Source organism: Sclerotinia sclerotiorum, genomic scaffold (genome assembly GCF_000146945.2).
Source record: "Sclerotinia sclerotiorum 1980 UF-70 scaffold_33 genomic scaffold, whole genome shotgun sequence".
Classification (NCBI taxonomy): domain Eukaryota; kingdom Fungi; phylum Ascomycota; class Leotiomycetes; order Helotiales; family Sclerotiniaceae; genus Sclerotinia; species Sclerotinia sclerotiorum.
In genome coordinates this window covers 151,427-164,349 of record NW_001820803.1, presented here as the reverse complement: position 1 = coordinate 164,349, position 12,923 = coordinate 151,427, and the positions used below count along the sequence as shown (strand labels likewise).

At 44.3% G+C, this 12,923-nt stretch overlaps 6 protein-coding genes across 6 annotated transcripts; 3 read left to right on the top strand and 3 right to left on the bottom strand.

Annotated features, from left to right (window-relative positions):
• Window positions 1-106: 106 nt before the first annotated feature.
• SS1G_14439 (hypothetical protein) lies at window positions 107-1,892 on the bottom strand (the record flags this gene model as incomplete). The annotated part of the gene is made up of 3 exons (XM_001584620.1): window positions 107-336; window positions 412-1,250; window positions 1,609-1,892. 3 exons carry the CDS (start codon window positions 1,890-1,892, stop codon window positions 107-109), a joined length of 1,353 nt encoding a protein of 450 aa, XP_001584670.1.
• Window positions 1,893-2,112: 220 nt separating this feature from the next.
• On the top strand, window positions 2,113-2,244 carry SS1G_14438 (predicted protein; the record flags this gene model as incomplete). The annotated part of the gene is made up of 1 exon (XM_001584619.1): window positions 2,113-2,244. The coding sequence occupies one exon, from the start codon at window positions 2,113-2,115 to the stop codon at window positions 2,242-2,244; it is 132 nt and encodes a 43-aa protein (XP_001584669.1).
• A 608-nt stretch (window positions 2,245-2,852) lies between these two features.
• On the bottom strand, window positions 2,853-4,561 carry SS1G_14437 (hypothetical protein; the record flags this gene model as incomplete). The annotated part of the gene is made up of 6 exons (XM_001584618.1): window positions 2,853-3,254; window positions 3,346-3,445; window positions 3,501-3,577; window positions 4,053-4,216; window positions 4,290-4,418; window positions 4,510-4,561. The coding sequence occupies 6 exons, from the start codon at window positions 4,559-4,561 to the stop codon at window positions 2,853-2,855; spliced, it is 924 nt and encodes a 307-aa protein (XP_001584668.1).
• Window positions 4,562-6,173: 1,612 nt separating this feature from the next.
• Window positions 6,174-8,548, bottom strand: SS1G_14436 (hypothetical protein; the record flags this gene model as incomplete). The annotated part of the gene is made up of 4 exons (XM_001584617.1): window positions 6,174-6,384; window positions 6,435-6,565; window positions 6,617-8,440; window positions 8,504-8,548. 4 exons carry the CDS (start codon window positions 8,546-8,548, stop codon window positions 6,174-6,176), a joined length of 2,211 nt encoding a protein of 736 aa, XP_001584667.1.
• Window positions 8,549-8,965: 417 nt separating this feature from the next.
• On the top strand, window positions 8,966-10,206 carry SS1G_14435 (hypothetical protein; the record flags this gene model as incomplete). Its single annotated transcript, XM_001584616.1, has 3 exons — window positions 8,966-8,998; window positions 9,113-9,424; window positions 9,475-10,206. The coding sequence occupies 3 exons, from the start codon at window positions 8,966-8,968 to the stop codon at window positions 10,204-10,206; spliced, it is 1,077 nt and encodes a 358-aa protein (XP_001584666.1).
• Window positions 10,207-11,103: 897 nt separating this feature from the next.
• SS1G_14434 (hypothetical protein) lies at window positions 11,104-12,579 on the top strand (the record flags this gene model as incomplete). Its single annotated transcript, XM_001584615.1, has 1 exon — window positions 11,104-12,579. One exon carries the CDS (start codon window positions 11,104-11,106, stop codon window positions 12,577-12,579), a length of 1,476 nt encoding a protein of 491 aa, XP_001584665.1.
• Window positions 12,580-12,923: the final 344 nt, after the last annotated feature.

Here is a 12,923-nt window from a genome sequence, read left to right as displayed (position 1 = left end):
TTCTATTCTATCCCAGTATTCCGGTACTAACTTAAAGATTTACATCCAACGGGATGAAAATGTGTATCAAATAAGATAAAATAAGTAAATCAGTTCAAATGACATCCTAAAACTCCCTACTTTCTCCAATATCACAAATGTCAAAAATACCAGTTTCAGGTAACTTCTTCCATGCTAAAGCTTTCTTTAATAATTGAGGCGGTTCCATGACGGCTTCCGGTGTCAGGACCCAAGTACCCCAGTGGATACCCATGGCACGACGACATTGGGTGTCGAGGAATATGTTTACGGAATCGAAGGGGTTAGCGTGCATGGGAGAGAAAATATGGCGGGGTTCTTTATCAAAGTTGAGTTTAGTTTGAGGTTTGGGAGACGAAATTGGGAGGGTGAGATGGAAAAGCAGTCACATACCATAAGCACCAATAGGAATAAGCCCCAAATCAAATGGACCTCTCAACTCCCCGATCTCTTGAAAAGCAGGACAAGTCGGTAAATGTTGATACTCAGGACCGTAATCATCAGTACCCTTGGGGACCTGCGGAACTGCTCGATACCCAGTATCACCGCCAAACCACACAGATTTTGAGTTGTCACCAGAGCCAGAGGAGACGGCCCACGAACACCAGAGTGTGTGGCCTTTGTCGAAGGCTGTGCGTGCTGACGTATGTTGGGAGGGAAGACAGCTTATGCGGGCTGTTATTGGGGATGTGGATGTCGTTGAGGAAGAAGGAGGGGAGGGTGGTGGAGAGCTTTTTGAAGAAGTTTTTGAGGAAGTGGATATGCGCTTTTCCCCTGTGATAGGGGATAAAGTAACATCAATATCCTCCCACCAATCCATCTCCACACAATTTTTAATCCCACACTCCTCAAACCATTTCTTAAGCCCCAATCCTACAACGAACTGCGCATTCGGATGATTTTTTTGTATTTCCATAACCGTCGGATGGCTCAAGTGATCATAATGACTATGACTTATAACCACGAAATCGACAACTGGAATCTCAGATAATTTGCAAGGGATAGGTGTGTAGCGTTTGGGACCCATAAACGAGAATGGTGAGCAGCGTTCTTCAAAGACGGGATCGAAGAGTACCCGTAAACCAGAGGGAAATTCAATATAGTAGCAGGCGTGTCCGAGCCAAGTTGCGCGAAGAGAAGACGTAGTACGAGTAGGCAGGAAGGTCGGTTGCACGACGGGCACAGTTGGGGGAGTTGTGTCCGGGTTCCCAAATTCGCCGGTTAGTTTCGCCCTATGGAGAGGTCACCGAGTTAGTAGTAGTTATTGAAGTATTTGAGTCAATAAATAGCTCCCCGACATATTCAACTGAAACTATATGTGTTCATGTGCATACCATGATGCTTCAGTGGCTGTCCAAGGGCCACTGACGTGGAAGCGAAATATCTGAAAATGAGATATCAAAAACATAACATTCACATGAAAACAATGGAAACATTAGCATGGAAGATTCCTCCCTCCATCTTCCACCACCGGGCGATCCATCCGCTCCCCAATGAATCCCATTGAGCCAATACTTGTCCGCAATCACATTCACAATATTCCCATAACCCTTGGAACATGTATATGCAAACCTCGAAGCCCCCACTCACCGTAACATTGCCAAACCGATGCCCGGTGCACTCATCTCCACCCAAGAATCCCACGGATTCGTAAATCCTTTTCCATTTTTTAGATGATGCGCTTTTGCTTTTGAATTTTCTGGTACGGCGCCGAGAGCAGTTGGACTGCTCATGGTGGCGGCGTATAAGGTTGCGCCGATTAGAGAACCTGACATAGCTCTTATTGTATTTTTCGGATTGGGATTGAAGGAGGAAGACGAGGATGTTTGGCGTAATGGATGCCGAAGGAGAGAGCGGAGATATGAGAAGCGCATTTGTCCGAAGGGAGGGTGGGGGAGGGGGAGGAGACAAAAGGAATGAAGAATGAAAAGTGAAGATTGAGATGTAAATAGAGATGAGAAATGAGAAATAGATGGCTAATGAATCTCCACGGTCTTACTCTGAATAGGCTGAAAGCATTTGCGTTTCTAGCACTGTATTGTACGTACATACCGTCAACGCAAGGGTCTTATCCTCTTATCGACGGAGTTAAATATGGTGATATCATGGAGATGGCATTTCCCATGGCCCGAAGTCCATTTAAAGCGGGACAGCGTCGGATTTTCGAAATGGTTCTCAGGTGATGGGCTACTGGACGTTGCAGTTAATGAAGTGAGGAAGGATTGACTGTATTCATCCTACACCTTTCGGAAAAAGCTCAAGCCTCGGTCGGCTGGACTTTCCTCCGATTCCCCTTGTCCTATGTAACTAGATAGCAATAGATACACTTCAAAACTCCCACTCTATAGCTTGATCAAGTTACGCGTTTAGTAACACATCATGATGGTAGTATCACAGGGCAATCAAAACTTATAATGTAAGAATACAAACCACCAGGCAAGAAAGTCACAGACATATCTAGTTCGCAAATAAAATAGCCATTGATTTCTATGATTACAGGTCGTAAGGTGAAATTCATAACTTAGAGTTACGTCCACCCCTACAGAGAAAGCATGTTCTCATGTACAAATGATAAGAAAATGATCCCCGGGTATGCTTTTGATTGAGCAAAGAAAAAGTAACAAGACTGAAAAGAGCCAACTAGCGAAATCCGTGTATTCACATCATAACCTCCGTGAACGACCTGAAGACGTTACCGAAAAACGCCCCTTGGCCCGTCCACCGTGAATCATCAATAGAAAAACATTTCATATCCCACCCGGTTGTCATTAGAAATCTATGTTATGTGAGCAGAATCCAAATGGTTACTGAGCAACCTATTTGGAAAGGATGATTTACCAGTAGCGGCCACGACGGTATCCGTCATCAGCATATCCAGCATCTCTTGGTGGGTAATCTCTCGGAGGAGGACGATCATATGGTGGTCTACCATGCCCATTAACATATGGGTCGGCTGGAGGGTAATCACGACGGTAAGGATCATCAAAACCACTACGACGTGGTGGTGGGTAATCATCGATTGGGCCACGAGGTCTAGGTGGTGGAGAACGTCCATAACGACCACGATCATCATCATAATAGCCACGACGAGGGGGGCTTCGATCGCGGTAGGCATCACGACGAGGACTATAACCTCGAGGTGGACCACGTCGATCATAATCATCAATGGGGTAAGGTCGTCCGCGAGGAATTGGCGAGCGAGATCTGGCACGGTCGCGTGGGAGATCAGGCTGGGTCTGTTTCATCTCATTAGCATCTCATCAAGAGGGTATTCAAAAGTGAGCAATGTACGTAGATCCGCGAATTAATGTACGAAATAGATCTTACATCAGCAGTGCAAGTGACTCGGGCGCCTTTAAATTCACGGCCGTCAAGCTTCTCGACTGCAGTCTTTAAATCTGCAGCCGTTTCGAACTCGACGAAACTTCTATTTTGTCAAAAATTAGTGGTTATCCAATTTAAACGACACAGGCGTCACTTACCCTTTGCCATCACGGTCACGACCAGTCTCCGAGTAAACGACGTCAAGGCTAGATTGACGAGCGAAGTCTTTAAGATCCTATATCCAGATATCCACGTAAGTTGTTGTCCTGGACTGTTGGGCTTTGCAAATGCCAAGGGATGGATGTTGCGCTTGAATTAGTAGCCAGGAATATATCCTTTCAAAGGTAGTTGATCCACCTTCCAGAGGTTGGCCATCTTTCCAGCGCAGTATGACCACTATTCCGGATATGCAAGGGCAAGAGCAAGCAATAATAGCAGAAAGGAAGTCGAGACATGATAAAAAAGGCGAATCGCGATCAATGTGTATGAGTCCATAATATCCCGGCCGCGCGCGCAAATGCACTAGCATGTTGTTATGGTATGAAAATGCAAATTCCATAACCGCGCGCCACTGACCAGTATTACAATGGTAACTTGGCCAGTGAAGGCCTGTATAGAAGGAAGGCGTCCAAAAATTATGTGGTATGTAGTCCAAATAGCAGCAATAATTGATATCCATGAGTCCGGGTGAAGGAACGGGGTAAACAGACCTGCCAGCTGGTCTCACCTGGAAGTCCAGAGATTTGCATTCGATGAGGGGTACGTCTGGGACGAGGAGCAGTTCGCTCAGGATTGGCAAAGGTATCTCTATTACGAGTACCGCGGGCGAATTGTACCGTCAAGCGTTCGCCCATGAAGTCGGAACCGTGGAAGGCTGTGAAGAAAATATGTTAACTGCATTCACCCTCGAGATGATATTTTTTTTGTTGCTGTTGTTGAATCCTTACCAGGAACGACGTCGCGCGCATCCATTGCATCCTTGTATTCAATAAATCCGAAGCCATTCATGAGTTTGATCTCGGTGATCTCGCCTGTGCCATGAGTGTTGAAATGAGCTTCAACATCAGCTTTGGTGGCTATTTAAATTTGTTAGTAAACAAAATTGTTCGAGTGTCGCAGTTCGCAGTTCTGCCGTCGCATATCAATTGGGATCTTGATTCAGCTTACCATTACGGGGGAGATTTCCCAGATAAAGTCTGGTGGAGGAAACCTCGGTCATTTTGATGGAACTGGTGTTGATAAAGTTGAAGGAGTTTGTTGATGTGGTAGTAAAATGCTGCCAATAGTTGAAAACTTTCTGTTTAAACTTTTGGCTCGGGGAAAGCGGGAGCTTTGTTTTTGTTTTTGTTTTTGTTTTGTTTGTTTTGTTTTTTAGATCGAGAGGCCAACACCGTCGTCGCGATCGCAAATTGAAGACAATACCCTTTTTGATTTGGGATTATCTTGAAAAGCAGTAAGTAGAACGCGAAATGCAATCAAATGTAAATTGATCAATGCTTGCTGCAAGCTACCTTAACCTCAGGTACTGACTGGTTGTGCGCAAGAAAGTGGGGATAAAAAAGGTGGATGATGAATGAGAAGTGGAAGATTTGATAGATGATGGATGGATGAATGGATGGGGTTAAGGAAAAACGAGGTTAGGTTCAGATTATTGGAGGGAACTGAAGGAAGGGGGGACGGACCTTGGGAAGGAAGCTAGTAAATAAATAATCAAAGTATGAGGAATCTTCCGTAGTACTACTGCTGAGGGACTGATGAGGGAGTGAATGACTGACTGACTGACTGGCCGGCTGGCTGACAGACTGTACAATTATTTATTATGGGAGGGAGTGGGATGAATAAAACTGCCAGGGTGAAACTAACAAGGTGGGAAAGGAAGTGGATGAGTAAAAAGCGGGATAGAATGAATTGATTAATAAGCACATTCCACTATTGAAATTTGTATTATCACATGAAGATCATACGTATACTACAGACAGACCTACGCTTTTGCTATGATACAACCAGAGCCATCCGTATGTCCTCAATTCTCAACGCTTCAGCCAACTCCTGGCCTCATGTACCTGCTTTCCGATGTAAGACTTACTTTAATAAAAGTAGGTAGGTAGATCTTCAAGCATCCAAAGAACCATGTTATCACTCGGTGAATATGCGATAGGCCAAATCATTAATCATTAACCTTTATTATTGTTTAATATTTATTGATTCATTTATTTATTATTCGAAAGAACATTGGTGTCATAGATCCCATCATTACCATCCGCCATGTATGGAAAATTATGTAGATAGAGTACAACAAACCCATTCACTATTCCATACCATACCATACCAAATGATCCATATCCCTTATTTGTTCCTCTTGCTGTTCTCTCCATGCAAGTCTTTCTCAACAGATTTATTACCATTCACTCCCTTCATCATTTGATTATTCCTTTCATCGTCTTCGCCTACTTCCGCGATCATTCCGCAAAGTACAGTGCCGTACCGCAGTTACACTGCATTCACATTCACACATGTATACCTCGTTAACCCTCACACATGTTAGTGTGTATGCAGTAAGCTATGAACATGAGTTTTCAATCAATATCAAGAAATCTTGGATCCGGAATATTTCTCATAACTGCATCAGTGTCATCACTCGACCGACAAAGGACTCCCAAACAGAGTCAACTAAGGTAAACCCACAACGCCAGACCATTCATCCAAGACGCGGATAACTCCTTGCTTGTCAATCCCTTTCCGTATCAACCAGAGGACCCCCGAACACACAAGAACTCTGACATTTACTCCAACAAACAACCATCAAGGAACAAGGCTATAAAAAAAGGAATTCATCCACTCATTTCAATATCTTGGGTATCGTCTCGGATTTCATCATCACCCCCGAGCTCATGCTCAACCTCATCTACAACGAATCCCTCATAATCTTCAAGGTTCTTCTGAATATGGACCTTAAACTTGATAATGTCGTTTAACATCTTTTCAATTTCCGTATGCAGTTCCTCGCGGAGAGTGTTGGCTCGGAGAGTTAATTGTTCATACCTAGACTATGTCAGTGTGGTGCTGTTTGAAACTATCTCGGGATTACTGACTCAATGTTTGTATTCATTTCTCGTTGCTCCATGAGTTGCACAGACTCCGTAAGACCAGCTCGCATTTTAGCTAGCTCTTTCTCCATCTTCTCAATTTGTGCATCAGATGCCAGTTTTTGGGTTGTGGTGACCTATTTGTGCATTAGCTCCTGTCAATTCTCGATGAAGATTAGGGTGCTTACCTCCTTGGTCTTTTCATACTCTTCTTCTGCAGCTCTGACGCGGTGCTCCAAAGCCTCAACCTCGCTCCTCTTATCGTCAATAGCTTCTTTGATATTGTCGAGCAAATCGTTGTGTTTCTCCATCTCCTCGACTGCAAGGGTTCTTCGTTCTGATATTTCTTTTCGGAGGCTAATGAAACTGTTCTTCACATGACCTCGAAGATCCAGATTTAATATATGAGCTGGTTGATAACCTGTTGTAGGATCGGCAAGAAGTCTATCGCCATCTCTCCCGCCAGAATGAGAACTTGCCATCTGCGATGCCGAGAAATTAGGCCCTTCGTTGACAACAACCTTGAGCTCGTAGTTCTTCCCTTTGGCGTTAATGGCCGTGGATGGAATGAGTCCTATTTGATATCCCAGACTATTATATTTTTCCACGACGCGCTCCAACTCTTCCAATTTGCGACTCGCTTCCAGCTCCTTTTCGGCAACTTTTCTCCTCGCTTCCTCCAATCGTTGTTGCGAAGCTTCATGTCCCTTTTGAAGTCGTTCCATTTCAGAATTCAGGCGATCGATGTCTTGCATACTCATTCCTCTGCTATCTATTTCCTCTTGTAACCTTGATCGCTCATCAGATGCTTCTTTAAGTTCCTGCAAAACTTTGTCGAGCTCCTCTTGCAAGAATTGGATACGAGATTCGTATTTCTCAGACTTTTGATGCATGAGATTGTCGAATTCTTCGAATTTCACTTTGTCATCTTCCATGGTTTTAAAGTTTCTGTCCAAAGTAGCAATATCCGAGCCTGTCTTTTCGAGTATCTCGATCTCCTTTTGTAGTCGTTCGTGCTCTCCTTCAAGAACACGCATTTCATCGAGATATTTTGAATTCCCCCTGTTGAATTCCTGTGCCATAGCCTGAATATGTGGTGCAAGAACTTGGTCCTGATCATCGTCTCCAGCGTCTTCATCCATGGAAAGCCAATCTCGATACGCACTGCTGAGAAAGTTAAAAATGATGCGATCTCCACTCACATCAACACCTGCTTCTGCGCATGCCTCATCATATCGGTCGGTTGCATATCCATCCAACATCTGAGCCAGTTGCATCATCCAATGTAATAATCCAAGAAAGAGTGGCCACGAATTTGCGCCTCCAACGGCCGATAATGCAGATTTCGTTATGCTTTTCTGGTATGGATAACGTAACTGAGCCATGATTGGAGGTACCTCCTGATCGATAGCCTTTTGGAATCGATAACTTGGATCAATTCTGTGGTAAAGCCACTGAAACATAAAGACAAAGTCCTTTTGAGTTGGCGATTTCAAAGTATTGGCCGATACGTTATGATTCATTTCTATATCGTAATTGTTGTTGGCCATGTACTCCAACAATTCCTGTCCAATCTTTCCCTGATAAGCTCGATCTCTCAATGGACGTGGGTCTTTCGGTACTCCAGCTGGTTGAGGTCCAGTTTGAAAGAAACTCTGATGTCCCATCGGTCCACTTGTTGAACTTCTGGATCGATAAACACTGCTTCGACGTTCTGCTCCTTCTGCAGATGCGCGGCCCATTTGAGGTGGTGCATAGCTTTTCCGGCCACTGCTATTCTGGACTGAAGTCCTTTTGACCGACGAAGTTCCAATATCTGCCAAATTTGTGCCCGAGGAAGATCGTGAGAATAAAGGCTGATTTGGCCGCGAAGGTGCGAGAGATTGTCTGGCTCCACTGCGAACATGGCTGGTGGTAAAAGGTGCGTTATTATAACCACCGATTGAATTCGATCGCTTCATGGCGGAAGCTGGTTGTGGTAAACTCGAATTATAATTGATACTTCCCAGTGTCTATACTGAATGAGCAACTTCAAAATTAAACATTTGAATGAGGGGGGTTATAAGGATCCTTACCTCTCTGGGTCGGCGCACGGAGAAAAGACCTGTGTCTTGCGACATTTTCAATAATTTATCCTCCAGAGTGAGGCTTCCCTCTATGAAATGAATGCCCTGGGGTTCTCTCTATGTGAAAGATATTATTGTATTGAATAATTTGAAAATGCTGTTTATGCGAAGTTTTTATTTACACTTGACATCCAGACGTCACCACAACAAAACTTCTGAATTTGGTTGTTATCGAATGGCCAACGCTAGAGGGAAAGTAAACAATCCGATCTAGTTTAGGGCCAAAATTAGACAACCCAGTCACGTGCTAGGTCAAGTAAGATGACGGGAACAAAGCTCGCGATACCTCGGTTCCGGCCATTCTTATTCTAGCGTGTGGATATGTACAAATTCCCCGGATTTCACAACTCTGTATTTGTTTGACGGTGAGAGCAAGTTCAACCCTTTTCTTCATTTCATCTGTTCTTCATCATGGCGATTCGTGAGGATCTCGTGGCATCTGCCGTAAGTCATTCCAACTCCCTCACAAATTCGAATACTAATACGTAGCTAGGTTACATGTAAGAACGTTTTAGTGAAGATGGCTTCATCATTTCTAATATTTCAACAGTTCTCCAGGACCCAAGTGTCTCTGCATCACCCTTAGAGAATCGAATCGCGTTTTTACAATCCAAGAACCTTACACAGGAGGAAGTAGATGCGGCATTAGGGAGAGCCAGCGGCGAACAATCACCAGCACCACAAAACTATTCGAATTATCCGCCACAACAGCAAGTAGTAAGACAGCCTCCACCTGCATATGGAGGATATCAACAATACCCATGGCAACAGCTTCCGCCACCGGAAGTACCGAAACGGGACTGGAGAGATTGGTTTATCATGGCTACAGTGACAGGTGGCATAGGATACGGGGCATATTTCCTAGCTAAGGTAAAAGTCTCTGGATTCTTTGAAGGTATCAGCTTTGCTAACGTATACAGCGTTATATCTATCCAATAATTGCTCCTCCTACACCTCCGCAACTCGAACAAGATAAAAAGGAGATTGACGATTCCTTTGAAAAGGCATTTTCTCTTCTTGATCAGTTAGCAAAAGATACCGAAACCCTCAAGACATCTGAGCAAGAACGAACGGAACGATTAGATATAGCGTTAACCGAAGTCGAAACAGTTATTAACGAGTTAAAATCTGCGAGCCGAAGAAGGGATGACGAATCTCGACGCATGGGCGACGAAGTCAGGGGGCTCAAGGATTTAATACCCAAAGCTATGGAAGGACAAAAGGAGGTGACAGATACCAGGTTAAAAGAATTGGCCGTTGAACTGAAGAGTTTGAAGACCTTGATGGGTCAAAGAATGAATCCGTCTTCGACCATGAATCCATACAACAGAGCTCAGAGTGCAGCTTTACCCTCGGCTCCTTCTCCAATCAGCGCAACTACCCCTTCCAGCAATCCAACTCCTGCCGAAGATTCCCCAACTGAAAACATCACTCCTAGACCAGCATCAGTCAGTACTAGCTCAGGTACCGAGGCCGTAGCATCTGTCCAAGGTCGAAATGCCACTCCGTTCAGCTTCACTACTGGTGCGCCAGCAGGAGGAGCAAAGATTCCAGCTTGGCAAATGGCAGCTGCCAACAAGAGCACTAGCGCTATTCCTACTACTACCACTACAAATGGTACACCGGAGACAAGCGGACCAGCTCAGGTATAGATCCTATATTGGCATATTTTGGAGTCAGTGAAATTGCATGGAACGGCGTGTTAGGGTGTTAATGACTGGAGATAGAGATTTGGAATATGTAGCGTCGGAATATTGACAATATAATCTAATGGAGCACAGCTGTTTGTATTAAACCTGCAATGTCAAGAGGGAGTCTCGTATTTAGTTGAGGGCAGGAATGTCAATCTGGTTGTGGCAAAAGTTCATCAATCTGGAACGCTTTGGGATGTAAATTGAAAAGTCCATGGTTGGGAAAGAGACAATGAATTTATTCTCAATAGTTTTCGAACGATTCTTCAAGCTAGACTGCATGATCCGATGACTGCTTTGAATAACACCAACATAAGTGAATCATTTTGCTTGACCAGAATCCTTCTCCAGATTGAAACTTGAGCATCCAAGGCAACGATTTAAGTGTATGAGACGAGACCGCTCATTGTCTATTCCATTTCCTAGCTATTCACAATTCAGAGTCAATGTGCCACTTTGAATTTGCTCTAGAACGTGACATTGTACCAGCCGAGGTTGATTAGCTTCACATGTGCATGGTTAGTCGACTGAGTGGCGTCTAGCAATTTAATACATCTTGTTTGCTATACTGAGTTAATTATGTTTTATATATATAGATTTGTGCCGAATTCAAGTTGAATTTATAGTAATCTCTTATCGGATTGTTTGTACACGATCTTGGAAACAAAGAGATTGTTGAATTGTTGGTCAATCTATTGCGCCTTCAGTCTCGCTACTCACAATTTACCCTGGTGTCTTCACCAATACATCAATACATACCCATATATCTCAAACTCGACACCTGATTCTTAATCCACACATCTATCAACCATGGATAACTTCCCCTCCCTTTCCCTCGCAAAAGTCATACTTCCCAAGATGCCCATGATAGGCAAGACTCTCTTATCACATACCCTTGGTCTCTCCCACAATTCAACACATTGGGACCTCAAAACCGAACTCACAGTCAATATCCTCCGGTCCTTCACATATGGCACCCTGAGCCCCATCTCCCGAACCCAAGCCGCTATGCTGCATGACCCTGGTATCAAGGGTAGGATTTGGATCTCTAAAGTCACATTACCAGTCCCATCGGAAGACGATGTGCGTCAAAAGCTTTTTCAAGTAATAGAGGAGATGAAAGATCCAGGGGACTCGCAACATGCCGGTGGTTTTATAGAACCGGAGTTACTGCCCGTAGAAGGCGAATGGACAGGTTATCGCGCCTTTTGCCCCAAAAATGCTCCCAGATTGCGGATATCAGAAGCCCAACAATATGCTGAAATGATGAAAGAAGTTACTTCTCCCGTGACAATTATCCATATACACGGTGGCGCACATTGGCTTCTGGATCCAGCCAGTTATCGTCAACAACTCAAGAAACTGGCTGAATTAACAGGAGGACGGGTACTTTCCCTTCGGTATCGACTTGCACCGCAAAATCCTTTTCCAGCTGCTCTACTAGATTGTTTGGTTGCGTATCTAAATCTACTATTTCCACCAGCAGGTTCATTACATGCTGCTGTCTCTCCAGAAAATATCATCATATCTGGTGATAGCGCCGGAGGAAATCTTTCATTATCACTTTTACTCGTTCTCCTGCATTTGAACAGAACATCCCAACCAATAACTTGGAACGGCGAATCGCATCTCATACAACTTCCAGCAGGCCTATCGTTGCATTCCCCTTGGACAGATCTCCTTTGTTCTTGTCCCTCGTTAGAAACAAATAAAGCATATGATTACATACCTCCGCCCTCCATTTTCCCCGCTCCTCATTCCATCCCCTATCCCAACTGCCCTCTCTGGCCTACCCCTTCCCCACGCTCAAACATCTACTGCGAAGATACATTCCTCATCCATCCCCTCGTATCTCCATTATCTGCCGGAGCCTCAGCATGGAAAGGAAGTCCACCCATCCTCTTTCAAATCGGAACCGAGCAACTAGCCGATGAGAGTAAAATACTGGCAGCTAGGATGGCGAACGTGGGGTTAAGCGTTAGATGGGAGGAATATGAGTACATGCCGCATTGTTTCGCGCTTTTGTTACCGCATTTGAGAGGTACGAAGAGGTGTTTTGAGAGTTGGGCGAGGTTTTGTGGAGAAGTTGGTGGGGTGCAAGGGGTGGAGAAAGGAGAGAAGAAAAGAGAGATAACGACGAATGGAGTGAAGATTAGCGCGGACAGTGTAAAGGAGACGGAGGTTGATGTGAAAGGGTTGTGGGAGGAGAGTGATGAGGTTGTGCTGAAGAGGATGAGAAAGAGAGCGAGGCTTTTGGTTTCATTGGGCAAGAAGATGGATGGGGATGGAAATGAGGATGTGAATGGGGGAGGGACTGAGAGAGCGAGGTTGTGACGTGAAGATTTAGGATTAGATGAGAGATGAAATAACGGATAGAATTAATCAATAAACGACCAAGAAAATAAAGCATTTTGATCACTAGCCTCTCGACATATCATAGATCATCATAATCAGCAGTGCATCACCAGAAAGGAACAAATCGAGTGTATTGATATCTGAACCAAAATTCAAAATTATCATCCTCATCTATCATTGCGCTGTCTATCTATGTGTAAGACAAGGCCCGAGATCATTCAACCACGCTCATACAATGCTTCATTCCCGCTTCGTTCTCCACAATCCTTCATCAGTATCAAAAGTATTAAAATTCCTATTTCGTTGAAATCATCCCATGCATT